This window comes from Alnus glutinosa, chromosome 10 (genome assembly GCF_958979055.1).
Source record: "Alnus glutinosa chromosome 10, dhAlnGlut1.1, whole genome shotgun sequence".
NCBI lineage: Eukaryota > Viridiplantae > Streptophyta > Magnoliopsida > Fagales > Betulaceae > Alnus > Alnus glutinosa.
The window spans coordinates 24,895,662-24,923,379 of NC_084895.1; the positions used below are offsets into that span (position 1 = coordinate 24,895,662).

A 27,718-nucleotide genomic window follows, 5' to 3' on the forward strand; every position below is an offset into this window, starting at 1 on the left:
TAACACACAGTTAATAGGAATTCACAAATTAATATTCTGGATAAATTCATTCAAAGAAATAGTCAAGCTTAAATACAGATAATACTATTAGCCCATGACTTGGCTGACCCACTAAGAAATAACTGAATGTAAATAACTAACCCATTACAAACATGCCCACTAACCCAATCCATGTTTCCCCACTACCCCTTAGTTATAGACAACAATAAGATAATGTAGCTAACAATCAGCTATTGGTCATCCATTCCACACGAGGGCCTTAACTGCTATGCCATGCATTCATTCTTCATTCTCTTGAGCTTCACTTGCAAGACCCACAACTTGCACGACCCATCACTGCACGCAACACACGTTCATTTGGACAATCCACTTCACACGTTCACTTGCACACCTACCCATCACTGCACGCACACACGATAGGCCTATAACAAAGAGGGTCGGCGCCTACTGTATGCAGTAAAAACCTGCTCAGCCTTATGAGGGTTTTCGCCAACGAATGGCCTATGTTGAGGATTGGCCAGTGGTGGGTTTCTGCAAGTTACGAGTAGGTTCCAAACAAATGTTTTTGATGCTTTACTGCTAAAGCATCACCAGAACGTGTGAAAAAGAAATCAATAAATCTTTGTTACTATTTTCACAAAACAAATTTTCCTGTGTTCAAGTTTTAGTTTCATGCTTCACAGCTTTTAAAGCATGGATGTGAAAACAGTATGTGCAATGTGATGGAAAATAGTTATAAGGATCTGAATGTAAAAGGATTTAGTCCCGTTAGGGTAGAAATCCAATGGAAGAAAAAAGAGAAAGAAAAACATAATTATGTGATAAACATTGAATGTTTACATCAAAGCCCCCTAATTTGCATATGTTAAATCCTAATTTGTGTTGTTAAATAATGTGTTAGTATGTTTTAGTGTTTCATCTCTTTTTTAAGTCCTAATTGAAAACAAGAGCAAAAATCAACAAGTTAAGCCTAATGAAGACATTTGAAGTTCAAGTGCTCATGCCAAAAAGAAGAAAATCGATCAAGTACATTCGATCGATCGAAATTTCTTTGAGTGAAAAGTTGATAGATCGATTCTTCAGTCGAACTTAAAGCGATCGATTTACATTCGATCGATCAAAATTTTCAAGGCAAAATTAATCGATCGATCGACTTTGGATATTTCAGAAAGATCTTCAGATGTCGGCAGCTTTTTGTGTGGCTCAAATTCATCCTCAAGTTGTGTGGTCTTAATCAGATTTGGTCAACCATCATTTTGTGCGGTTGAGAGTGATTGTTTGAGCTAGGTTTGTTGTATCAATTCCTCTATAAATAGAGGATGGACGTGAGAGTTTAAGTAGAGAGAGTTTTTAGTTGATAATTTTATTTTTAGTTTTTGTGCATTCATGTGATGCACCATTTTCTTCATGTTTTTCAGAGAGCTTAGTTTTTAAGGTATGTTAATGTTGTAACTTATTTTAATTCAATTTTTAATAAATTTAATTTTGAATTTAGTTGATGCAATAGTTCTATTTAATTTTCCAGCAACTCATGTCTTCTTCCTTTCTTGTTTTGTTCCATTTTATTTTTAAGGGATAATTGCACCGTTGGTCCCTGTGGTATACCATAATTATTTTTCACTCCCTATGGTTTAAAAAGTTCACTGGAGGTCCTCGTGATATGCAATAATTACAAATCGATCCCTGGCGTCAAATTCTGTTAAAATTTTTAACAGATTCCGTCAAATGTCACGTCAGCGCCATGTGTCGCCAATAAGATGGCGACACGTGTCTATCGTAATAAAAAATATAAATTTATTAAAAAATAAATAAAAATAATTCAAAAAAATTCAAAAAAAAAAAAAAGAGCTGAAGGGGTGGCCCAGCCACCCCTTTGGGGGTGGCCTGGCCGCCCCCAGCCACTGGGGGTGGCCGCGCGCCACCCCCGGCCACTGGGGGTGGCCGCGCGCCACCCCCGGCGGCCTCTGGGGGTGGCGCGCAGCCACCCCCATGGGCTATGGGTGGCCAGGCCACCCCCTTTCCCATTTTTGTTTTTTTTTTTTTTTTAAATAAGTATTATTTATTTATTTTTTAATAATTTATATTATTTTATTAAAATTAGACATGTCAGCGCCACGTGTCACCAATAAAATGACGACACGTGGCGCTGACGTGGCATTTGACGGAATCTGTTAAAAATTTTAACAGAATTTGACACCAGGGATCGATTTGTAATTATTGCATATCACGAGGACCTCCAGTGAACTTTTTAAACCATAGGGAGTGAAAAATAATTATGGTATACCACAGGGACCAACGGTGCAATTATCCCTATTTTTAATAAAACTCTAGAATCTGAAAATTCCAGAGAGTTTAGCTAGTTCTTTTAATGCTTTTCTTTTTAGATTTTCCTTTTCTTAATTCTTATTCTTAATTGTTCTTACTTGTTAGCTTAGTTTCCTTTATTAAGTTAAGTTGTTTTTTATCTTATTAGCGTGATTAATAGTTTCTAATCCTCTTAGAGAAATGAGTTCTTCTTCTTCTATAAGAGAATTCCATATCTCCATGAGTAGCTAGTTTAGTTGTAGGGTGTTGATGAACTCTTTCTAAGTACCATGGTTTAATTATACTACTCTTGGATTTTCATATAAATGTGATGATTACATAGCCTAGATATGGTTGTATAATGGTGCTTATGACACAATTTATGTGAACTTGATACTTCATGCTAGGGAACACATATTACTCCACAATCTTTTAGTTTAATTATTGCTTAGATGCTTTTCAATTCTAGTGTAATTTTATGTGGAGATTATGTGTTAACTAAGATGGTTTATGTTTTTTCCATAGGTGTGTATGCTTATTAAAAGGTCTTATAGTCTATACTAGAGAGCATGAATCATTAAACCCTAGATATTAGTTGAATGGTTTTTGTATAAGTAGATGGATTATCATTGTCTTTAACTAAAGTAATTTCATGTTGAGGTCGTCGTGTGATTGACAATCATTACGCGCTCGTATTAAACTTGTGAAGGAAATCCGGGAGGAATATAGTATGTCATGTGTATGAGGATTGAGTGAAATCAATGCCCTATACTTTCCTTGTTCTTAAATCTCTCCATTTTACTTGTTTTAGCTTAGTGATAAAACTAAACAAATCATCTTTTTCATAATTAAATTAGGCAATGTCTTAAGTATTTCATAACTAAAACAACCCTCCAATCCTTGTGATATGATACCCTCCTTAGTTCTATACTGCAAAGTCTCATACTATTGCAAGTGGTTACAAATTTAAAATCCACGTAGTTGTGAAAATCGATAAATTGTAAAACCAAAATTCCTTATTTTAATCATCGGTTGGATAGCTACCAATTATGCAAGAATGAATTCTTATGTTCTGTTTTTCTACACTTATATAGAAGTATTGTAACTCTTCGTAAAGAGTTATATCATTTCTCTTTAGAATACAACTCTTTATGAAGAGATGTATCATTTCTCTAAACAATATAACTTTTTATCAAGAGTTATATCATTTCGTTATAATCTCCATGAAAGTTATCACATTTTTAGGGAATGATTGGGTATAGGAATGACGACACTAATTATGGTGTGATCACGCCTACATCTACACAATGAACAATAAGATGTAAAACTTCGTGATCCAGATCAAGTTATAAAACAGCAAAACAATACTTGATAGAACAATAAACATAATGCTAAACAAATAGGCATCAAGGCAGGCTCTAATATCACATGTTAGCATATTATAAGTCAAATGCTAATTAAATAAGTATCGGAATAATTATAAATATTTCCATCCATTGCTTTGTTCAATCAAAATGAAGAAAGTTTTTATGCAACAACAGAAAATCTAAAAAACATAAATTTAGAGAGGTTCATTTGACTTATGCCTACCAATGCCAATAGATGGATACACATGCTATTTATATATGTAGGTCAGGGACTCTCATTTTTAATGGTTAATTGATTTTCCTCCTCCCCGTCAAAGAATTAAATCAAAATTATTAAATATAAAAACCGTTTTCTCATGAACCATTTATGTGGAATAATCATATTGAATATCATGATTACAATATTAAATGTGACACAGAGACATATGTGTAGTTTTCTTATAAAATTCTCATTGGAGAGGAGGAAAATGGAAAACTTCCCTTAAAGCTTTCGAAGATCACGAGGGATTTGTTGGTATTTTGGACATGTATATATAAAATGTTTAATTACAAAGTAATGAGAATAAATACAGAGCATCAGTTATGGAAGACTAAAGACAAAAATAACTTTGGTTGTCGGCTGTCCAATAAGCTGCCGAACGTTATGAAGTTTATGAATCACACACACGTACACATGTACCAACCGCTGACGATACAAGTGCTTAATTTCAAGTTCTTAGAATCAAATTAGAGCACGTACAACAAGCATCTTAAGTTTTTGAAAAAAAAAAAAAAAACCCGAAGTAAATAAGAATAAAATAAAAGAAAATTAGAGAAATATTTGAAGAACACGACAAAAAAAAAAAATCTACTAAAGAACAGGAAACCAAATACCTGTTGAGATTGCTCTTATACCATGTAGAAATTTAAAATATAGTAATAAAAGCGAAAACCAAAGAAAAAAAAATATAAGGAATTACAGGTGGTTCGGTGTTAGACACATATGTCTACCACTACGAATTAGCCCGAAAGAATACATTGTACTAATTAACTTGCTTGTTTAAAATACAAATGTCATATTTATAGGGTTTAGAGTAAATACAAAGTATGATAATTAAATTCTCATGATTTGATTACAATTAACCCGTAAATAGAGAATATTACAATATCAACAAAATATAGAATATACAAAAAAAAATATAATATATTTTTCAAATATGGAATATATGAAAAATATAATATATATTTTTATATATTCTAATTTTTTTTAAATGTATTAAATTTAAATTATGACTATAAAATAGATAGTATCTATTCCATTTAAAATAAAAAAGGATCTTATTCCAATCTAGCGAAGGGAACTTGTCATGCTTTCCATTAAATGTTCTAGTTAATTAATGTGCCCCATAAAAATAATTGTAATATTGCAAGACCGCCGGCCACGATGTGGCAACAACTAGGACGCATCAACATCACAGGGCAGAGCTCTCCCCAATCCCCTGCTTAAGAGCATTTTTTTTTTTTCTCGAGATAATAGCCTGTTTTTCTACTGGGTTCTCTAATAATAATTGAATTTTATTCTTATTTTCAAATTTGACCAAATGTTAATATAAATTTATTTTTTATAGAAAAAAAATTCAAGAAACCCTCTTAAATTGTTACCACTTTTACAATTACTCCATAACTTTAAAACTCTCAATTTCACTATAAAATAATGTAATATATCTGTTGTTTACAGCTATTTTCACCTCCACTCAAGCATTCTACAGAAATCCTTCAAAAGAAGAAGAAGAAGAAGAAGAAGAAAAACAAAAGAATTCTTGAGAAATGATTGATAATAAAGGAGGAGAAGATGGTTGTATTTTTATTTTTTAATTTTTGAAGAAGATGGTTGTATTTAGGTAAGAATTATATTGTAAGCAAGAGGATGCTCATCTTAGGCTTAAAAAGAATATATTGTATATATACGACGTTAATGATCCGAGTGGTTGGTTGTTTCCTGCGAGTTGTTCTCCACCACTTCTTTGATTTATTCGTCTCAAATAAGAAAATACAGTTTATTCAATGACTAATGTCGACTTGCACAAATTTATTCATTTCCTAAATTAGCTGACTAAATTGATTCAAATCAAGTCACCTCCCATGGCAGCCGTGTGGGTCCATCACTACCGTTGACTTTTTTCCATATATATATATATATATATATGTGTGTGTGTGTGTGTGTGTGTGTTGTTTGCTGTAAAAAGCAAAACATAGCTTTCAATATCTCTCATTTTGCTTTGCTGTTCGCAATCACCTTCCTTCACTTTCTTTCATTTCATCCGTTGCAATCTCTTTTTGTTCCGCCGATTGCAACCACCTTCCTTCATTTCATTTCATTTCACTTGCAAAGACAAAACATGGCTGAGGCTGCAGGCCTACTTCTCTCTCCCCTTCTTCGAGTCTTTTTTGAACGAATGGCATCTGGCACGTTCGTTAACTTCTTTCGGGAACGAAAACTAAACGAGGGACTCTTACTCAAGTTGAAGATAGCATTGTTGTCCGTCAATGCATTGCTTGAAGACGCGGAGGAAAAACAACTTACAAAGCCTTCTGTGAAAACCTGGCTCGTTGAGTTGGAAGATACTGTCTATGATACAGAACACGTCTTGGACGAGATAGCCACTGAAGCCTTGCAATGTAAGTTGGACATTGAATTTCAAACCACTGCAAGTAAGGTACGAAACTCCATCTCTACTTTTCTTAGTCATTTTGTCATGGAGATAGAGCAAAAGATAAAAGATCTACTTGACAAACTAGAATATCTAGCAAGTCAAAAGGATGTTTTAGGTCTAAAACAAGGTGTTGGTGGAGAATCATCAAAAAGATTGCCAACAACTTCTCTGGTCGATGAATCTGGTATTTATGGTAGGGATGATGATAAGGAAAAAATAGTAAGCTTGTTGCTCTCAAATGATGCAACTAGCAATGAAAATCTATGTGTCATTCCAATAGTCGGTATGGGGGGAATTGGCAAGACCACCCTTGCTCAGCTTGTATACAAAGACGAGAGGGTGAAGAAGCATTTTGAGCTTAAGGCATGGGTATGTGTTTCTGATGAGTTTGACGTGTTCAGGGTAACCAAAACAATTCTAGAGGAAGTAGGTTCGGCTACTATTGCCGATAGTAAGAATCTAAATCTGCTTCAACTTACACTAAATGATAAATTGAAGGGTAAGAAATTTTTACTAGTTCTAGATGATGTTTGGAATGAGAATTTTGCTGATTGGGAAATGTTAAGCACTCCATTTAAATTTGGGGCACCAGGAAGTATGGTCATTGTAACAACACGCACCGATGATGTTGCATCAATCATGCGTACTGTTCCGACTCATCGTCTGGAGATGTTACTAGAAGAAGATTGTTGGTCACTATTTGCAAAACATGCATTTGGCAACTCTAACACATGTCCAGAGCTAGAAGTAATAGGTAGGAAAATTGTGAAAAAGTGTGAAGGTCTACCTTTAGCGGCCAAGACAATTGGAGGTCTCTTGCAATCTAAACTAAAAGTTGATGACTGGGAGAAGATATTGAAGAGTGACTTATGGGATTTGTCAATAGACCAGACAAACATTCTTCCAGCTCTAAGATTAAGTTACAAATATCTTCCCTCACATTTAAAGCAATGTTTTGCTTACTGTTCAATATTTCCCAAGGATTATATTTTTAAAAAAGATGAAGTTGTCTTATTATGGATGGCAGAGGGTTTCTTAGAAGAAACTAGAAACAAAAGAATGGAAGAGGTTGGTGAAGATTACTTACTTGCTTTGGCATCAAGATCATTGTTAGAACAATCAGGTGGCAATAAATCGAGTTTTGTAATGCATGATCTTGTCAACGATTTAGCAAAATTTGTATCCGGACAATTTACCTTTAGATTGGGAGTTGACCATTCTCAAGAAATTGTGGACAAGACTCGCCATTTTTCATATGTCAAAAGCAAATATGATAACTTTAAGAAGTTTGAGTCTCTTTGTGAGACTACTCGATTGTATACATTCCTACCATTGAAGCTGTCACCAGGCTCCAATTACTACTTCTTAACTAAAAGAGTATCACTTGATTTATTGCCAAAGCTAATATGCTTGCGGGTGCTCTCTCTATCTCACTACCGAAATATTACTGAGTTGCCTAAATCAATTGGCAAAATTAAGCATCTACGTTATTTAAACCTTTCTTTCACTAAAATTAAAAGGTTGCCTGATTCTATATGTAAGTTGTGCAATTTGCAGACATTGAATTTATCAGGTTGTGAATGTCTTTCTGTATTGCCAAGAGAGATGCGAAAACTCATTAACTTACGTCATCTTGATATCAGCATAACTGCAATTAAAGAGATGCCAATGCAGCTGGGTAGACTAAAATGTCTACAAACCTTAACTAAATTTTTCGTCAGCAAACATAGTGGGGCTTTCATTGAAGAGCTGGGGAATCTTGCAAATCTTCGAGGAAAGCTTTCTATCTTAGAGCTCCAAAATGTTGTATCTCCTACAAATGCTCTGAAAGCATGCTTAAAAGATAGGAAGTACCTTGAGGAGTTGGTGTTGGAATGGAATGCATTGGATGCTAATGTTTCAGAATGTCAAATATTTGTACTTGATAATCTTCGGCCCCATAGTAAATTGAAAAGTCTTACTATCAACAACTATGGCGCTAAAAGTCTTTCAGATTGGGTTGGGCATCATTCATTCTCTAATATAGCATACATTTGCCTAGAAAATTGCAAACATTGTCATAATTTGCCACCACTTGGGCGGCTACCCTCTTTGCAGACCCTCTGTGTTTTTGGGTTTGAACGAGTTGTTAAAGTGGATCATGAGTTTTACGGCAGCGATTCTTTAACGGTTAAACCATTTGGAGCCCTTAAAATTCTAAGGTTCAAACGAATGTTAAATTGGGAGGAATGGTCCTCTTTTGGTGCTGAAAATGAAGATGAAGCTTTTCCTCAACTTGAAGAGCTTTATATTGATAATTGTCCTAAGTTAAAAGGAGGGCTACCCGTCCATCTTCCTTCTTTAGTGAAATTTGAGATTCATGAATGTCCTCAGTTGGTAGCTTCACTCCCAAGGGCTCCTGTTGTACGCGAATTGCAGCTAAGAGATTGTAACGAGGTTCTGTTAAAGGAATTGCCAACTAAATTGCGAAAGCTTGTAATTGGAGGATTTGATGCACTAGAGTCCTTTCCCAAGCGAATGGTAGCCTCCAACAACTGCCTTCAAGAGTTAGAAATTTGGGAATGTAGGAAGTTAGAGCTCCCAACACACTTATACTTTTTATCCCTTGAAACATTGCGGTTGGAGTGTTGTGATTCCCTCAGGTCATTTCCATTAGATTTATTCCCAAAGCTTTATAATATCAATATCTTTGGATGTATGAATCTGGAATCTTTTACGGTTTCGGAACGAAATGGACGTGATTTAGTGACCTTGCGTATTACAATAAGTAATTGCCCCAATTTTGTATCTTTTCCAAAAGGAGGAATTCCTGCCCCCGACCTTTCATCCTTTGTGGTCTCGTTTTGTGAGAGTCTGTGGTCACTGCCAGAGAAGATGCATGTACTCCTTCCTTCTCTTAATTATTTTCAAATAATTAATTGTCCAGAAATTGAGTTGTTTCCCCAAGGGGGACTACCTTCCAATGTTAAATATATGGCGGTCGATAATTGTGACAAACTCTTTGCCAGACGGGCGGGATGGGGCTTGCAAAAACTCCCGTCACTTAGATATTTTTCAGTCGGTGACAAATATGAAGACGTAGAGTCCTTTCCAGAGCCAGGGCTGTTGCCTTCCTGTCTGATCGGGCTTACTATCACTGGATTTCCAAATATGAAATCTTTGGACAAGAAAGGGCTTCAGCACCTCACCTCTCTTCAAAAATTGTCTGTCAGGGACTGCGGTAAGCTCGAGTACATTCCGAAAGAGGGGTTGCCTACCTCCCTTTCTACAATAGTGATCAAAGAATGCCCTTTGTTGAGGAAACGGTGGCAAATCAAGAAAGGAAAACAATGGCGAAAGATTCCGGAAGTCGATCACATATTGATTGATGATGAAGAATTGATTGAATGAGCCAAAAGCCTCGTATCGAAGAGAGTCCCATTTTCTGTTATAATGCCTGCACATCATCTCAAAGGTGACAACAATATGTTCAGCTTTTACACTCATGTAATTACTCTTTACAATAAGCTAATTATGAATATGATCCTCTTGCTTCTTGTAATATAGCTTTCTCAAATTCTTTCTTACATTTGGTTTTCTAATATTTTCATTGTTTGATAAATTTCTCTTCATTTTATCACTACCTAATTTGGGTTTTTCTAATTATTAACTGTATGGAAACTTTTCAGTCAACAGAATACAGAAGATTGAAGAGCTCAGATTAAAAGTACAAGACGCAAAGACGGACATATAGAATATTTTGTATTTGCTCCATGAATGCCAGAAGGTCAGCTAAAATTTCCAACACCTAATACTGGGTTCAGATTTTCACAAACTGTCTCTTTTGTATTTGTTAGATTCGTGCCCATGAGTTGTTTTTCTTTTTAATAAAGTTCTTCCATTACTTCACCGTTCTCCGTTCTTAAAATCTCTAATTTTCCAAACATAAAATCTTTGGACAAGAAGGGGCTTCAACAACTGACATCTCAGGAAGAATAACGAATCCATAACTGCCATGTGCTCTAGTACATGCCAGAAGAGGGGCTGCCTACCTCCGTTTCTGTTCTATTGATCAACAAATGTCTACAAAATTATAGTAGGAATCCCACTTAGGTACCTGCCTTTTTCTAACGTTTTGCCTCTCTTATTTTATTGACAGAATGTAGGAGATGGAAGACCTTGGTTATGAATACACAACGTAGAGGTTTGCATATACACGTGTGTGGATTTTGTCTGTTTTAATCTACTTTTAATGCATTGCTATTTATTTTTTGATTCAGACATTTCAGTTATTCAACTTGTTCTGTGGTACTAAATCAAGATCATGGGAAATTTTGGAACTTCTAGATTTGCTCAAGTGTAGGCTTTGAACTTCTAGATTTGCTGAAGGTAATCATTGGAAGCAAAGGATTTTTTGTGGCTACTGCGTGGTCCCTGTTAAGATGGATGATATTTTTGGTAACAAAAAACTGCAGCCGGGTGTTAGAGGTTGACATTATATAATTTATACGTCCATAATTGTATATTGATATGATAGTTCATTTTATTACTGACACCTAGCTATATGTTCATATCATTGACAGAAATGGAAATCTTATATCGCTTGTGAGCTAGGGACCCTTTGAAGTTCTCCAAGATGTGGAAGCTTACCCTATATCAGAATCATCCTTCTTACACATTCACCATCTATTCTCAGCCCGGTTGACGTGGTATAACTTTCACCCTCATTCAAGTAGGCGGGCTCCGCTGGTTTTATATGTCCTTGGGTGGGTTTTGGTCTTAGACTTCTAGCGAGAGAGAAAAATAAAATGGTGCTCAAGTGAGAAAATAGAAAAATAGGGACCAACCTTCATCTATTTCCGGCAAAAGGAGAGTTTGTAATTCTGTCTTTGGGAGAATAATCTCTATTGTGTGATAGTGAGATTTGGGTGTATTGAGACTTTGGGTTTTGAGTGATTTTCCCTCTACTATTTTGTACTCCGTCTTTTGATAGTGAATTTCATTTGGATCGTCTCCGCCAGTGGATGTAGGCTTGTTAAGCCGAACCACTTAAATCTTGGTGTCTTGTGTGATTGATTTTTTGGTATCTTTTAATTTCTTGCATCTTATGGTTCCTGAAAAATAGGATATAAAATAAAAGGGTGCTAAATAGAGACCAGAATTCATCTATTTAAAAAATAAATAAATAAATAAATAAATAAAAATCAACTATGTTGTTGATGATTATTTATTTGAGGAGAACAAAATAATCAAGAAAGGTGGGAGGAGACTGAAACAGAGACAAATAACACCCATCTGCCATCTGGTTGTCCTATGACCAATAATGAAAGAGATCATGGGGGAGATGCTCCTTATGCTACCTCTCTGAACTTTAGCATGTTTCCTACTTGCAGTATGCAAACTCATGCACACAATCAATATACCATCTGCCAACCAGAACCAAAAAGTGCTTGCAAATTAAGAAGTATTTTTTATTTTATATATTATCTTCCCCCCAATAACCTAAACATATATTATTTTCAATACATATAGTATGAACTCAGTAGAATGGACATAATACCTCTTGAAAATGAAAGGCTGTCTCTTAATCCAAGTGTATCAAAACCAGATTTTCCACATCCAACTACACCATGAATTTGTATATCCAAAAGCATTCGAAATCAATCGTGTTGTCATGCTGAAATTCAAAGATGACCTCAATGTGATGCTCCCCAGATTACAAGCATCCAATTCTATTGGAATAGTCATGTGTAATTTTCATTTTCAGGGCTGGATTTTTCTATAGCTTTGTTTTACTGTATTTTAGCAAATTCTGATTGTTTTGCATGTTATGGACTAATATCACACTATGATGGCCATCTATCATGGTTGTTTTGGCACTGGCATCCTCATTCATGGTGCCTGTTTTGTCATGGTACTCCTATTCTCTTCCCGACGTGTTGAAACTAATAATAATCAGCATAGCAAGTCACCTTATTAGTTCCAGGATTTGCGTGCATGCACTTTCCATCTTCTTTATTTTTGCTTTAATTGGAATTCATTCTAATATCAGTTTGTCTTTTTGGAGGTTCAAAAACAGCGTGCTTACAAACTTGGTATAGTGCATCTAGCAGTGTGACCAAATAACTTTAACATTTTCTTATCTAATTCGATCAAAGCATTTTGCACTCTCTCTTTTTCTAGAGGTTCAAACATCATGCTTACAGACTTGGTAAATGGTATGTTTCCTCTTTTTTTTTTTGATTTCTTTATTGGTTGTATCTCAAGATCTGTCATGGATGATGAACTAAGAGAATGTACGTAATCCATGGATGATAGCTGTGGGTGGCTATATGCCAGTGTCAATTCTTTTTGTTGGTTGCATATATTGGCTATATGCCTCCAGAATATGCAATAGATGGGCTATTTTCCTTGAATTCTGATGTCTTTAGCTTTGATAAGTATAAAATTTATGTATGTCATATTATAGTATGTACATACATAGAATTCAGTCCAGAGAGTCATGAAGTTCAGGTTGTTTATATCCCTATTTGACTGACTATTCATACTCTTTTATTAACAAATATCTATATTGGACTAACTATTCAGGCTGTTTCCAAAAGTCTGCTTGGGAGACTTTATCAAACTAGCAAAATATTAGAAGGAAAAATTGCCAGAAACTTTTGTCGTACATCTTTGCTCGGGAGACTTTTGGAAACTATGGAATCTTGATTGACTGAGAATTTGATCGTGAAAGGGTCGTGCCCTTGGTGATGAAAGTGCTGGGAAATGAAGCATTACTGTTTTATTCTTTTAGGCAGTTTTAGCAATTGGAGTATGTTATGGTACTCACTACTCAGGAAAGAAAAGTAATCCTAATTGTTAGGGTCATGGCCTCCTCAAATGGTACGGCCCTGCCCTGAGGCTATGCCTTTGGCCTTTGGACACAGGATAATTTCAATTATTTGTCATGATATCAGTCTCACATTGAGAAGATAATTAGCCTACATAGAGCGAGATGAATTATAAAGATATTTATGAGCGTTAAGTTTCATATTATAACTTGACTAATCATTTTAAAATGATAGTGCATATATGAATAATACTTTTTTTGGGTCGTTTAATCTATTTACACCATGAACACTAAATCTTTGCTACCCATTTTTCTTTGAGTGTTTATAATCCATCCATTTTATGGAGGCTACTTATCTTCTTAATGTGCAATGATATATTACATCTTTGGTGATAGCTTACACTCTGATTTAGCTTTCCTGGTGACCTTATTGGTCTTCCTTCATTTCCTCTTATTTCTTAATCATCATATTTTTCTTTAACTCATGATTTCCATAGAATTAAAGATCAACCGAATCTAATATCAATCTTTATCAAGGACCAAAGTTTTCCTACAACGTGCCCTGCCCGGCAAAGACTTTTGGCGATGATGAAGACTTTTGGTCATACTCACCTTCCATGGCATTGCTTTGCTTTTTCTTTGGTTCCTCTCATTACATAATAATAATAATCATTAGATTGTGAGTCCAGCACAATTGGCCACACAATCTCCTCTCGAAGAGTTATTTGATGGAATTGCATCTCTCAATTAAATGTTTTAATTTAATATTGTTTCATTCGATTTAAGGAAATCTTTTAGTAGATTTAAAGATTGCTTGTTAATATATTCTGGGATTTTTTTTTTTTTGAAAACCTGTTTTAAATTCGACATAAAATATAAAATCAGTATATTTTGGATGGTTTATTAATATTTTTGTTTTGAGAACAGAAAACAAAAAAGAGAGGAATAATTTTTTATCAAAAAAATCCAAAATGGCTTATATTTAGCATAATAAATCTAAAATAAGGAGCCCATTTGTCAAATTAATTCAAAATACAAGCTTCAATTCTTTGATTTTATGAGTAATAATACAAGACAAGCGGAAACTAAACATGAATAATGCTTCTTTCATTCATTTTCATGCAATTTGATTATTAGAATCAACCGAAACTAATATCATAATCAACACACCTTTCTCTTCCCATATTTTTACTTCTAACAAAAAAATCATTTCAAAACATTTTAACTTATTTTATTTTTTATATCACATTAATTATTTAAATAAAAAAATCTACTATGAAACAATTTTATTTTATTTTTTAATTTTTTTAATTATATGACATCGATCATTCGCTACTAAACAAATTAATCCACATCAATCAAACCCAAAAACATGGACTAGTCCTTAACGTTTTCTCTGGATTCCCTGATTCAATCACGTGGTGTGGAGTCCACCACATTGAATGGGACTAGACCAGAGACAGATCTGTCTAGACGTACATGAAAGCTGTTGCTGTGTTGGACTTGAAGCCTATTTGCTGTTGACTTGAAAAATCATACAGCTTTTTTGGCACAACATATACAGCTTCCAATATTTTCTTAATTTTTTTTTTCCTTGAATATAAATAATGAGACTTTTAAATTGCAAGTATCTTTAATATGATTGAAAGCTTTAATTAAAAATTATTTATTATATTTTTAATATATTAGAATTTTAAATTTTGTTTTGAAAATATCTTGTATTGTACGCTTATTAAGCGGAGGCCTTAATTAAATAATATTTTATTAACTTTTTATCATATTATAGCTTTGTTTTTTTAGCTTTGATTTTTTTTTTTAAAATATTTATTATATAATTATTAGTTAGAGACTGCTTTTTATATTTTATTTTATTGAGTAATTGGGAGCCTTATTCAATTAAATCGAGGTTTTAAGCAACGGCTTAAATCATCTAAGGCTCGGCCGCCATGTGTACCGTTACTCTTATTCCCACCGTATATTACTCCACGTACATTTGATTAGCCATTTTCACTGTGCAAGCAACAAAAATGGGTATGTTTGACAAGGGAAATGCTAAAAATGAGTCTTTCATCATTCTTTCATCACCCTCTTTTTCTTAAAAAAATTGATTTTAAAGAAAAAGTTGTCTCTGATGTCATATTAGAGACAACTTTTTAATAAAAATCGATTTTTTTATTAGCAAAGGAGGATGAAGGGAGGATGAGAGACTCATGTGTAGAATGACTCGTTTGACAAACAACATACCATTACACGATTGTGGAGCACACTATTCTCATTTTTTTTTTCACTTTTTTATATTTTTCAATAACAATTCACGTCAAAATATTTTTATTTTTTTTACTTTTTATATCACTTCAATAATTTTTTATTATTATTCAAATAAAAAATTTCATTACAATACAAAATTTTTTCACTTTTTTATATAAATTTTTTTTTACTTTATATCACATCATCACTTTTTATTACTTCTAAAATTAATAATATATTATTAAAGGCCAATATTCTGACAGGAACTTTTATATTTAAACAAGCTGAAGGAGGAGATACATTAGACAGGGTGGACACCAGGAAGTACATACATACCTAATGATTATACAAAGATACATACACATAGTTTAGAAAGAGTTTTGTTGTTTCCAACGTGACATAATATTGGATTTAGGTAAGATCTGCTTTACTTTTTGCATAGTGTTCAGTATGATCTGCTTCACACTTACTGATCAGAATTTCTGGAGGTCCAAAAGCCCCCGGAAGTGGGGGAGAGACTGGGTAGGGCCGGGCAGCTCCTCCGGTCCCTCCCATGCATTGAAGGAAAAGGTGTCATGGCACTTGGGAAATTAATCGGAGAAAGCTCCAAGTGGACCTAACCATTAAGGCATTACTGCTGCTGTGTCATTTGAAGCAATGGGGTTTTGACACAAAGAGGAATAATCATACGCCATCCGGACCCAAGCTTAGTCGATCTGACATTGACACAGACTCCTAACTTCACAAAACTTCTTCAAATTTTCCTCACGGGTAACATTTTCTGTCTTTACTTGTGTGGTGTGGAAAGAAAAAGAGTCACGGAAGAAAGCAAGTAGAACCCACCAACCAACCAGTCTCACTTCTTGTTGTTTCTCGTCTTCTTCTTGAATGGGACTAGACAATAGACAGATCTGTCTAGACATGAAAGCTGTTGTTGCGTTGGACTTGGACCTTGTTTGGCAAACGACTTGCCATATCGAAATAGTGGATACTTATTTTTTAGAGTTAATAAAAAGTAGTGGATATGATATAAGTAAAAAATTTTGTATAAGAGAATAAAAAAAATTTGTGTTTTAGTGATTTTTTATTTTATTATTCAAATAAAAAGAGATAAAAATAAGAATATGTTGATGTTAATTATTATTGAAAAATATAAAAAGGTGATAAAAAGAGATAAAAAAAATGGCTGCCCATTACCGTGGCATGGCATTTTCATTGCCAAACATAGCCTCGAAGCCTATTTCAATTTGCTATTACGTTGAAAAATAAATTTTTTGGTAAAATCATATGAATATGTCAGCTTTTTTGGCACAACTCGGACTCTTCTCTTCTTTATTCTACTCTATTACTCCGGCCGGTGGACTTTTTGGTGTAAAAAGCAAAACATATATAGCTTCCAATATATCATATTGCTCTGCTATTTGCAATCACGTACCTACCTTCATTTCCTTGGATTTGCAAAGAAGAAAACATGGCTGAGGTTGCAGGAATACTTGTCTCTCCCTTTCTCCAAGTCTTTTTTGAACGAATGGCAGCTGGCGAGTTCGTTGGCTTCTTTCAGGGACGAAAACTCAACGAGGGACTCTTACAAAAGTTGAAGATATCATTGCTGTCAGTGAATGCACTGCTTGAAGATGCGGAGGAAAAACAACTTACAAAGCCTGCGGTGAAAGCGTGGCTCAATGAGTTGAAAGATGCTATGTATGATGCAGAAGACGTCTTGCACGAGATAGCCACTGAAGCCTTGCAACGTAAGTTGGATGCTGAATTTCAAACCACTGCAAGTAAGCTACTAAGCCCTATCTCTACTTTTTTTAGTCGTTTTGTCAAGGAGATAGAGCCAAAGATAAAATTTCTACTAGACAAACTAGAATATCTAGCAAAACAAAAGGATGTTCTAGGTTTGAAAGAATTGGAGGAGAATCGTTAAAAAGATTACCCACGACTTCTTTGGTTGAAGAATCTGATATTTTTGGTAGGGATGATGATAAGGAAAAAATAATAAGCTTCTTGATCTCACATGATGCAACTAGGAATGAAAATCTGTGTGTGATTCCTATAGTTGGCATGGGGGGAATTGGCAAGACCACTCTTGCTAAGCTTGTATACAAGGACAAGAGGGTGAAGGAGCATTTTGACCTTCAAGCATGGGTATGTGTTTCGGATGAGTTTGACGTGTTAAGGGTAACTAAAACAATTATAGAGGAAGTAGGTTTGTCTAGTAATGCTGATAAAAATCTAAATCTACTTCAAGTTGCACTACAAGAGAAATTGATGGGGAAGAAATTCCTACTTGTTTTAGACGATGTATGGAATGAGGATAAAGCTAAATGGGAAGTCTTAAGCAATCCATTAAAATCCGGGGTACAAGGAAGCATGGTCATTGTAACAACACGCAATGAAGGTGTTGCATCAATCATGCGCACCGTTCCAACTCATCAACTAAAGAAGTTAGGAGAAGAAAATTGTTGGTCACTATTTGCAAAACATGCATTCCACGATTACAACTCTAATGAATGTTCAGAGATAGAAGTAATAGGTAGACAAATTGTAAAAAAGTGTGAAGGCCTACCTTTAGCAGCCAAGACAATTGGCGGTCTCTTGCAATTTAAACTTGATGTTGATGAATGGAAGAGGATATTGAATAGCGAATTATGGGATTCGCCAATTGACGAGACCAATATTCTTCCAGCTTTAAATTTAAGTTACAAATATCTTCCCTCACATTTAAAGCAATGCTTTGCTTATTGTTCAATATTTCCTAAAGATCATGTTTTTGAAAAAGATCAAGTAGTCTTATTATGGATGGCAGAAGGTTTCTTAAAAGAAACTAGAAACAAAAGAATGGAAGAGGTTGGTGAAGATTACTTCCTTGCTTTAGTGTCAAGATCTTTGTTGGAACAATCAAGTGGCAATAAATCAGGTTTTGTAATGCATGATCTTGTCAACGACTTGGCAAAATTTGTGTCCGGGCAGTTTACCTTTAGATTGGAGGTTGACCATTCTCATGAAATTGTGAACAAGACTCGCCATTTCTCATATTTTAGAAGGGGACATGATAACTTTAAGAAGTTTGAGTCTCTTTACGAGGCTACTCGATTGCACACATTCTTGCCATTGGAGTTGTCACCAGACCATAGTTACTTCTTCTTAACTACACGAGTACCACTTGATTTATTGCCAAAGCTAAGATGCTTGCGGGTGCTCTCTCTATCTCACTATCGCAATATCACTAAGTTGCCTGAATCAATTGGCAAAATCAAGCATCTACGTTATTTGAACCTTTCTTCCACTGCAATTAAATGGCTGCCTGATTCCATATGTAAGTTGTACAATTTGCAAACATTGAATTTATCAGGTTGTAAAGATCTTTCTGAATTGCCAAGGGAGATGCGAAAACTCAGTAACTTACGTCATCTTGATATCAGTGGAACTGCCATAAAAAAGATGCCAATGCAGTTGGGTAGACTAAAACGTCTTCAAACATTAACTAAATTTATTGTTAGCAAACATAGTGGGGCTTCCATTAAAGAGTTGGCGAATCTTGCAAATCTTCGAGGAAAGCTTTCTATTTTAAAGCTCCAAAACGTTGTATCTCCTACAGATGCTCTGAAAGCATGCTTGAAAGATAGGGAGTACCTTGAGGAGTTGGTGTTGAAATGGAATGCATTAGATGCTAATATTTTAGAATGTCAAAAATCTATACTTGACAATCTCCAGCCCCATAGTAACTTGAAAAGTCTCACTATCAACAATTATGGCGCTGAAAGTCTTCCAGATTGGGTTGGGCATAATTCATTTTCTAATATAGTATTTCTTCACCTAAAAAACTGTAAACATTGTCGCAACTTGCCACCACTTGGGCAGCTACACTCTCTCCAGTACCTCTCTGTTGTTGGGTTTGAAGAAGTTGTTAAAGTGGATCGTGAGTTTTATGGCAACGATTCTTCATCAGTTAAGCCATTTGGAGCCTTGAAAGTTCTAAAGTTCAAGCAAATGTTGAAGTGGGAGGAATGGTCTTCTTTTGGTTTTGAAATCGAAGGTGGAGCTTTTTCTCAACTTGAAGAGCTTTATATTGGTTTCTGCCCCAAGCTGACAGGAGGGTTGCCTGTCCATCTTCCTTCTTTAGCTAAACTTGGGATTCATAAATGTCCGCAGTTGGTCGCTTCACTCCCAAGGGCTCCTGTTGTACACAAATTGCAGCTAAGACATTGTAACGAGGTTTTGTTAAAGGAATTGCCAATTGGATTGCGGAAGCTCAATATTGAAGGATTTGACGCACTAGAGTCCCTTCCCGAGGAAATGGTGCACTCCAATAGCAGTCTTCAAGAGCTAACAATCTCAAATTGTATGAAGTTAGAGCTCCCAACACACCTTGACTTTTCATCCCTTGAAAGATTGTCGCTGGAAATTTGTGATTGCCTCAAGTCATTTCCATTAGACTTATTCCCAAAGCTTTATTATATCAACATCTCTGGGTGTAAGAATTTGGAATCTTTTACAGTTTCAGAACAACATGGACGTGATTTAGTGACCTTGCATATTACCATCACCCATTGTCCTAATTTTGTATCTTTTCCAGAAGGAGGAATTTGTGCCCCCGACCTTACATACTTTTGTGTCTGCAGTTGTGCAAGTCTGAGGTCACTACCAAAGAAGATGCATATACTCCTCCCTTCTTGTAAAACTTTTACTGTAATTAATTGTCCACAAGTTGAATTGTTGCCCGAAGGGGGCTTTCCTTCCAATTTGAAAGCACTTTATGTCGAGAATTGTGAAAAACTCATTGCCGGTCGGATGGGATGGGGTTTACAAACACTCCTATCTGTTAGATATTTGTATTTTTGTGGCAAATATGAAGATGTTGAGTCTTTTCCAGAGCCAGGGTTGCTGCCTTCCTGTCTGATCGGGCTTACTATCACTGGATTTTCAAATATGAAATCTTTGGACAAGAGAGGGCTTCAACACCTCACATCTCTTGAAGAATTGTGGGTCATCAACTGCCCTAAGCTCAAGTACATGCCAAAAGAGGGGTTGTCTACATCCCTTTCTGTTATACGGATCGATTATTGCCCTTTGTTGAAGAAACGGTGGCAAAGCAAGAAAGGGAAAGAACGACGAAAGATTCCTGATGTCGATCACATATTGATTGATTATGAAGAATATATTGGATGAGCTAAAAGCCTTGCAAGAGTCCTATTTTTTGTTATAATACTTGCACATCTGTTAGGTAATTGCTCTTCTCAAAGTCGGCCACCCCTGGTTTTTTTTTGTTTTCTTGATTTTTAGTTTTAGTTTTTATTTTATTAATGGTATTTCGTCATTGGGGGACATTATCAATCTGGTGCAGTTTGAGGGTGGACTTCTTCCATATATAGTTTCTTTGTCTGAAAATTTCGCTTTGTTTTATCATTGTCTAATTGTTTCATTAACTGAATGGGAATTTTTAACTAACAGAATTAAGAGGTTCGGAGAGCTTGGGTGACAATTACAAGGAGCGGAGGCAGGTAAATAGAGTCTACGATCTTGTGAGGCATGAATGCCTGAAGGTTAGATAATTAATCCAATTAACTCCCAAATATTTGGTTCAGTTTTTCTCGAAATGGGTCTATTTTATGTTTGCTAAATTCAAGCCCATAAATTTATTTTATTTATAACAAAAAGTGTAGGATCTTTTGTTATTGAAAAAGGGTAATCCGTATTGATCTGATTTAGTTATCGTAGATGTTATATCTCATCTGCTTAGTGTGTATGGATTTTATGTTTCAGTCTACTATGAAAGTGTTACTATTTATTTATTGATTAAGACACGAAGTTATTTCTGATGAACAGGTACTGAAAATTTCGTGGTACCTTGTTGGACTTATGGCTGGGTAGAAAATCGAGATCATGCATGGGAATTTTGCTCCTTTTTTTTTTTTTTTTTTGTCTGCAGCATAGGCTTTGAATTGTCGATTTGTATCTTTTCTCTTAAAAGCTGGTATGTAGGAAAAGGTAATGAATGGCAGCAGAGGATTTTTCTTGTACATATTGTATGATCCTAGTTAATTAAGGTGGCTGACTTGATTTATCATAACAAAATATCTAATATTTATCTGGCACTTCACCAATTGGAAGCTAGTGCAGTCTCTGATACCTTCAATTACCAACATTTTGAGATAAGAAATTGCAGCTGGGTATCTGATATTGGTGTCCATATCAGTTGATTAGACAATTCAGGTCAGTTTTCAATGGTGATTTCTTTTGTTCCTTGTCTTCGACTTTTTTCGTTTCTCCAAAAGCATCTAAAATCAATCATGTTGTCATGCTGAAATTCAAAGATGACCTCAATGTAATACTCCCCAGATTACAGGCATCCAATTCTATTGGAATAGTCGTGTAATTTTCATTTTCAGGGCTGGATTTTTCTATAGCTTGTTTTGCTGTATTTTAGCAAATTTTGATTGTTTTGCATGTTATGGACCAATATATATTACACTATGATGGCCATCTATCATGGTTGTTTTGGCACTGACATCTTCATTCATGGTGCCTGTTTTGTCATGGTACTCCTGTTCTATTCCCGAAGTGCTGAAACTTATAATAATCAGCATAGCAAGTCACCATGTTAGTTCCAGGATTTGTGTGCATGCACTTTCCTTTTTTCTGTTTTCTTTTTATTTATTTATTTTTTGCTTTAATTGGAATTCATTCTAATATCATTTTATTTTTTTGGAGGTTCGAAAACAAACGTGCATGCTTACAAACTTGGTTAGTGTATCTAGCATTGTGACTGAATAAATCTAATTCAAAGCTTTTTGCACTCTCTTTTTCTAGAGGTTCAAACATCATGCTTACAGACTTGGTAAATTGTATGTTTCCTTTTTGTTTTTTGATTTCTTTGTTGGTTGTATCTCAAGATCTGTCATGGACGATGAACTAAGAGAATGTAATCCACGGATGATAGCTGTGGGTGGCTATATGCCAGTGTCAATTCTTTTTGTTGGTTGCATAAATTGGCTATATGCCTCCAGAGTATGGAATAGATGAGCTCTTTTCCTTTAATTCTCATGTCTTTAGCTTTGATAAACATAAAATTTATGTATGTCATATTAAAGTATGTACATACATAAAATTCAGTTCAGAGAGCCCTGAAGTTCAGGGTTGTTTATATATGCATATTTGACTGACTATTCATACTCTTTTAAATATCTATATTTGACTTAACTATTCAGGGTTGTTTCCAAAAGTCTGCTTGGGGGACTTTTATCAAACTAGCAAAATATTAGAAGGAAAAATTGCCAGAAACTTTTGTCGTACATCTTTGCTTGGGAGACTTTTGGAAACAACGGAATCTTCTTACTGTAGAGTGATATATATATATATATATATACATCTTGTGATTATGAGCCACATTTAGGCTCTTGGGCCCATCTTCCGGGCCTTAGCTGGAGCAGGCCTCATGTTGGGCTTTTTCGGGCCTTGATAGCTATAGGCCTACTATTTGACGGGGTCTTGGATCCGGTCCGTACTAAGCTAATTTTAAATTGATCTTGATTATCATATTTTTCTTTAACTCATGATTTCCATAGAATTAACATCAATTGAAACTAATATCAATCTTATCAAGGAGCAAAGTTTTCCTACAACGTGCCCTGCCCGGCAAAGACTTGGTGATAATGAAGACTTTTGGTCATACTCACCTTCTATGGCATTGCTTTTTGCTTTTTCTTTGATTCCTCTTGTTAAATAATAATAGTAATAATAATAATTAGATTGTGAGTCCAGGGCAATTGGCCACACAATCTCCTCTTGGAGTGTTATTTGATAATTGCATCTCTCAATTAAATGTTTTAATTTAATATTGTTTCAATCGATTTAAGTAAATCTTTTAGTAGATTTAAAGACTGTTTGTTAATATATTTTCGGAGTTAATTAATTTTCTTTTCTTGAAAAACTGTTCTAAATGCAACATAAATATAAAAACAGTTTTGAGTGTTTTTTGTATTTTGGATGGTTTGTTAATAATTTTATTTTGAAAACAAAAAACAGAAAAAGAGAAGAAATTTTTATCGACCAGACCCAAAATGGCTTACATTTAACGTAATAAATCTAAAATAAGGAGCTCATTTGTCAAGTTAATATCATCTTGTTATAATTCAACTGAATTAGAACTTTGAATCTTTATTCCGAGACATTATTATTCATAATACGTTGGCTTCTTCCAGGGACGAAAACTGAACGAGGGACTCGTGCACAAGTTGAAGATATCATTGCTGTCCGTGAATGCACTGCTTGAAGATGCGGAGGAAAAACAACTTACAAAGCCTGCGGTGAAAGCGTGGCTGAATGAGTTGAAAGATGCTATCTATGATGCAGAAGACGTCTTGGACGAGATAGCCACTGAATCCTTGCAACGTAAGTTGGATGCTGAATTTCAAACCACTGCTAGTAAGCTACTAAATCCTATCTCTACTTTTCTTAGTCATTTTTATTAAGGAGATAGAGCCAAAGATAAAATATCTACTTGACAAACTAGAATATCTAGCAAAACAAAAGGATGTTCTAGGCTTGAAAGAAGGTGTTGGAGGAGAATCATTAAAAAGATTGCCCACGACTTCTTTGGTCGAAGAATCTGATATTTTTGGTAGGGATGATGATAATGAAAAAATAATAAGCTTCTTGATCTCACATGATGCAACTAGCAATGAAAATCTGTGTGTGATTCCTATAGTCGGCATGGGGGGAATTGGCAAGACCACTCTTGCTAAGCTTGTATACAAGGACAAGAGGGTGAAGGAGCATTTTGACCTTCAAGCATGGGTATGTGTTTCGGATGAGTTTGACGTGTTAAGGGTAACTAAAACATTAATTCTAGAGGAAGTAGGTTTGTCTACTAATGCTGATAAAAATCTAAATCTACTTCAATTTACACTACAAGATAAATTGATGGGTAAGAAATTCCTACTTGTTTTAGATGATGAATGGTATGAGGATAAAGCTAAATGTGAAGTCTTAAGCAATCCATTAAAATCTGGGGTACAAGGAAGCATAGTCATTGTAACAACACGCAACGAAGGTGCTGCATCAATCATGCGCACTGTTCCAACTCATCAACTAAAGAAGTTAGGAGAGGAAAATTGTTGGTCACTATTTGCAAAACATGCATTCCACGATTACAACTCTAATGAATGTACGGAGCTAGAAGTAATAGGTCGACAAAATTGTGAAAAAGTGTAAAGGCCTACCTTTAGCAGCCAAGACAATTGTCGGTCTCTTGCAATTTAAACTAGATCTTGATGAATGGAAGAGGATATTGAAGAGCGAATTATGGGATTCGCCAATTGACGAGACAAATATTCTTCCAACTTTTAATTTAAGTTACAAATATCTTCCCTCACATTTAAAGCAATGCTTTGGTTATTGTTTAATATTTCCTAAAGGTCATGTTTTTGAAAAAGTTTATACTTTTAGTAGAAGTTTATACTTTTTTTCTGTGTTTATGTTACTCTCACCTCTTTCAAAAAAATGAATAAAAGCTAATAAGATCTTGCTTAAAGTCTTATGAAGAGTAATATACTTTTTAGTTTTTCATTAGTAATTTTTTTATTCAAACTCTATTGTTAAATCACTACTTATCCCAAAAGCTTAAGTTTTTTCTTTCTTTCTATTAGGCAATTGATGATTGTTTTAGGTTTCCTTTGACTTTCTACATTGAGTGAATCCAAATGTTGGCACCCATTTTGATTAAAAGTTGTTCTATCTTTTGTGTTTTTAGTTACTTATTGTGGCCAACCAAGTTGGCCCTCAAATTGGTTAGGCTATAAACTTTTGTTTGCTTTTTAATTTTGCTTCGACTCGGTGATTGTATGATTTATTGTTTCATTGTTGTTCAACTATGTTGATTGTTTCCAAGTGTATATGTGCCACTTTTTTCTTTGTCACCCACTTTTTTCAAATCTCATTTAAGTTGGTTGTATTAATTACAAGGGATATACTCATTAGGTTGGGGTGCCGGTTGATAGAACATATAAGTTATCACGATAGCCATTTGAACACAAATATGGGGAGGCTTTCACTGTAGCTCTACAAAGAAATGATGTGTCCATTGTGTCTTGGGGTAGTTATTTTACTTCTCATTTTAATTGTTCAATGTTTTACACGATATAGGAGCAATCAAATGATTATTTGCTATTTAGAAGGTGAATAGATGTGATATGATCATTTAGATGTGCTTTACTTACCCGTACAAATGTTGTGAATGAGAATTTTGGTTGAAACAAGTTTAGGGTTTTGAACTTGTGTGGTATTTTTTGTTATTTTCAGGTTGATCTACAGTGGCTATTCTCAATGGTTCCTCTCCCTTTGAACCAAGAAGTACTACTATATCTTTTGCAACAATTAGCGTGTGATATCAATAATGACCTAGTTCGAAAACTTGCTTGGATGACAGATGTAGCTAATGCCATAATCCCAACAGACCCGATGATTGCAATGCATGTGCATGTGCGGCTCATATTCGATCAAGTATGTAACATACTCAACCATATGCGGTGCTTGCTTTCATTTAATAGTGATGAGCTCTCAAGTATCTATCGTTTGATGCATGTCATCAATTCCATGCGATTGGCCCTTGTTGTTGACATGTTGTAATGTAATTTTGTTAGTATGAAGGAAATGGGATCAAAGTGTAATTTTGGTGATCCCACCGTGCAATTGTGGCAAGTTGTTGGAATATGTTTTCTTGATAATTATGGTGCTATGATTTATTTTGTTGTGCTTTTGGTGTTTGGTTGGCTTTTGATTTGTGGATATGGAAGCGATTAATTGGAATGATTTATTAATGATGGAGAGGGGAAATTTATGGTTGGCTTGGTATGGTGTTTAGGGTGAAAATATTTGGGTTGTGATTTTGGGTTCAGGTTTGAAATGGCCAGATTTTGGTTCACTTTTCATAGTTTTCCTAATAAAAAAAAGCATTTTTCTAGCAAACTAACAACTCTAGTTTATACTGAAAGAATTACGCAATTGCTATTCAAAGAAGACAAGATTCAGACAAATTTTAGTCATCCATATGAATCCATGGAATGATGCATCCTGCTTTTCGCCATCAGTGTAAGTATTGCAGTAGCGCTTGATAGACTTCAAAACTGTCTAGATTGGGTGCTAGCTTTCCACTTTCCTTGCCTCTCGGTAAACACCTGATGCACAATATGAAGTAATATCTAGTTAGTTAACGAAAAAGGCACAAACAGATGCACAAATTAATGGTTTATAGTGATAGACAAAAAGACAATATCCTTTAAAACTTCAAACCCAGAAATTCGGCCCTCGAGGCTTCCACAACCAAAATTTCAAAAAATAAAAATAAAAATTGATCACCACTCTATAACTAGATGGATCTTGGATTGCTGTAAATTTTCACATCCATTACGAAGATAATCCAGTGCCAAACACCAAACACCCATACCAAATATCCATACCCATAGAATAGAAAAAAAAAATAAAAAAATCCATACCCATAAAAATGCTTAACAGAACCCATGTATAGATCAATGGAGAGAGATAGAAAGAATACCGGTAGAGGATGGCCGGTGGATGGTGGCCGACCGCCGAACAGAAAGAGAACGTCGCCGATAGAGATAAAACTCCTGAAGAAAAGTTGTGAATAAAAGTTGTTTATGAATTTGGAGATAGTCTGTTGAAATGAGGATACCGCCGTTCTGATTTAATAAAAAATTTAATCCTATGATAAAGTCTGTGGATAAATTTAAAGTATAGTCTGAACTACTGCTACCTTCGTCTCCTTCATTCATTAAATTTAAATGTTCTGAAACCTCACTCATTACTTCTGCTTTAGCTAAAGGCTCTTGATTTATGTGACTAATGTTATCTGTTTCTTCCGAGATTAGTCCTGTCCTAAAATTTATATTTCTTTCTTCATTGTAATATAAATATTCTTCTTCTAAAATCTGACCTATTTTGAAAGAGTGTTCTTCTAATTCTAACAATTCTTTTTCATTTAAATCTGTCATTCCCAGTTCTTTGGATATAAAAATTTTGTCTTCTATTTGTTTTAATTCTTCTCCTAAAGACAACCTTTAGAATAGCCTATTTATTTTCAAGGTTTAAACGTAGGACAGATTCTGAATCTAACAGCACAAGATCCACAATCTTGGGCAAATGTTATACATGTATGGAAAGGAAATGCAGTTGCTGACTTTATTAAAAATTTCAAGATATAGAGGAGTATACCATTTTTTGGTGTGGAGAGATGCCCCTTAAGGAAGCTTTCTTGGTTTTGTATGACATAGCTT

General features: G+C 34.8%; 4 protein-coding genes and 1 long non-coding RNA gene across 5 annotated transcripts; all 5 read left to right on the forward strand.

Moving 5' to 3' along the window:
- The first annotated feature begins 6,162 nt into the window (after positions 1-6,162).
- Positions 6,163-9,754, forward strand: LOC133879236 (putative disease resistance protein At3g14460). Its single transcript, XM_062317767.1, has one exon. The coding sequence runs from the start codon at positions 6,407-6,409 to the stop codon at positions 9,752-9,754; it is 3,348 nt and encodes a 1,115-aa protein (XP_062173751.1). The 5' UTR covers positions 6,163-6,406.
- Positions 9,755-10,636: 882 nt separating this feature from the next.
- Positions 10,637-11,432, forward strand: LOC133878795 (uncharacterized). Its single transcript, XR_009901989.1, has 2 exons — positions 10,637-10,831; positions 10,927-11,432. It is a non-coding gene; the product is annotated as an uncharacterized LOC133878795 (long non-coding RNA).
- Positions 11,433-16,893: 5,461 nt separating this feature from the next.
- Positions 16,894-17,352, forward strand: LOC133879237 (putative disease resistance RPP13-like protein 1). Its single transcript, XM_062317768.1, has one exon. It carries the CDS (start codon positions 16,894-16,896, stop codon positions 17,350-17,352), a length of 459 nt encoding a protein of 152 aa, XP_062173752.1.
- A 137-nt stretch (positions 17,353-17,489) lies between these two features.
- Positions 17,490-27,052, forward strand: LOC133879372 (putative disease resistance protein At3g14460). Its single transcript, XM_062317911.1, has 5 exons — positions 17,490-20,652; positions 20,880-20,971; positions 21,255-21,641; positions 23,630-23,852; positions 25,728-27,052. The coding sequence occupies exon 1, from the start codon at positions 17,490-17,492 to the stop codon at positions 20,595-20,597; it is 3,108 nt and encodes a 1,035-aa protein (XP_062173895.1). The 3' UTR covers positions 20,598-20,652; positions 20,880-20,971; positions 21,255-21,641; positions 23,630-23,852; positions 25,728-27,052.
- LOC133879239 (putative disease resistance protein RGA3) lies at positions 23,866-24,641 on the forward strand. The gene has a single exon (XM_062317769.1). It carries the CDS (start codon positions 24,141-24,143, stop codon positions 24,639-24,641), a length of 501 nt encoding a protein of 166 aa, XP_062173753.1. The 5' UTR covers positions 23,866-24,140.
- Positions 27,053-27,718: the final 666 nt, after the last annotated feature.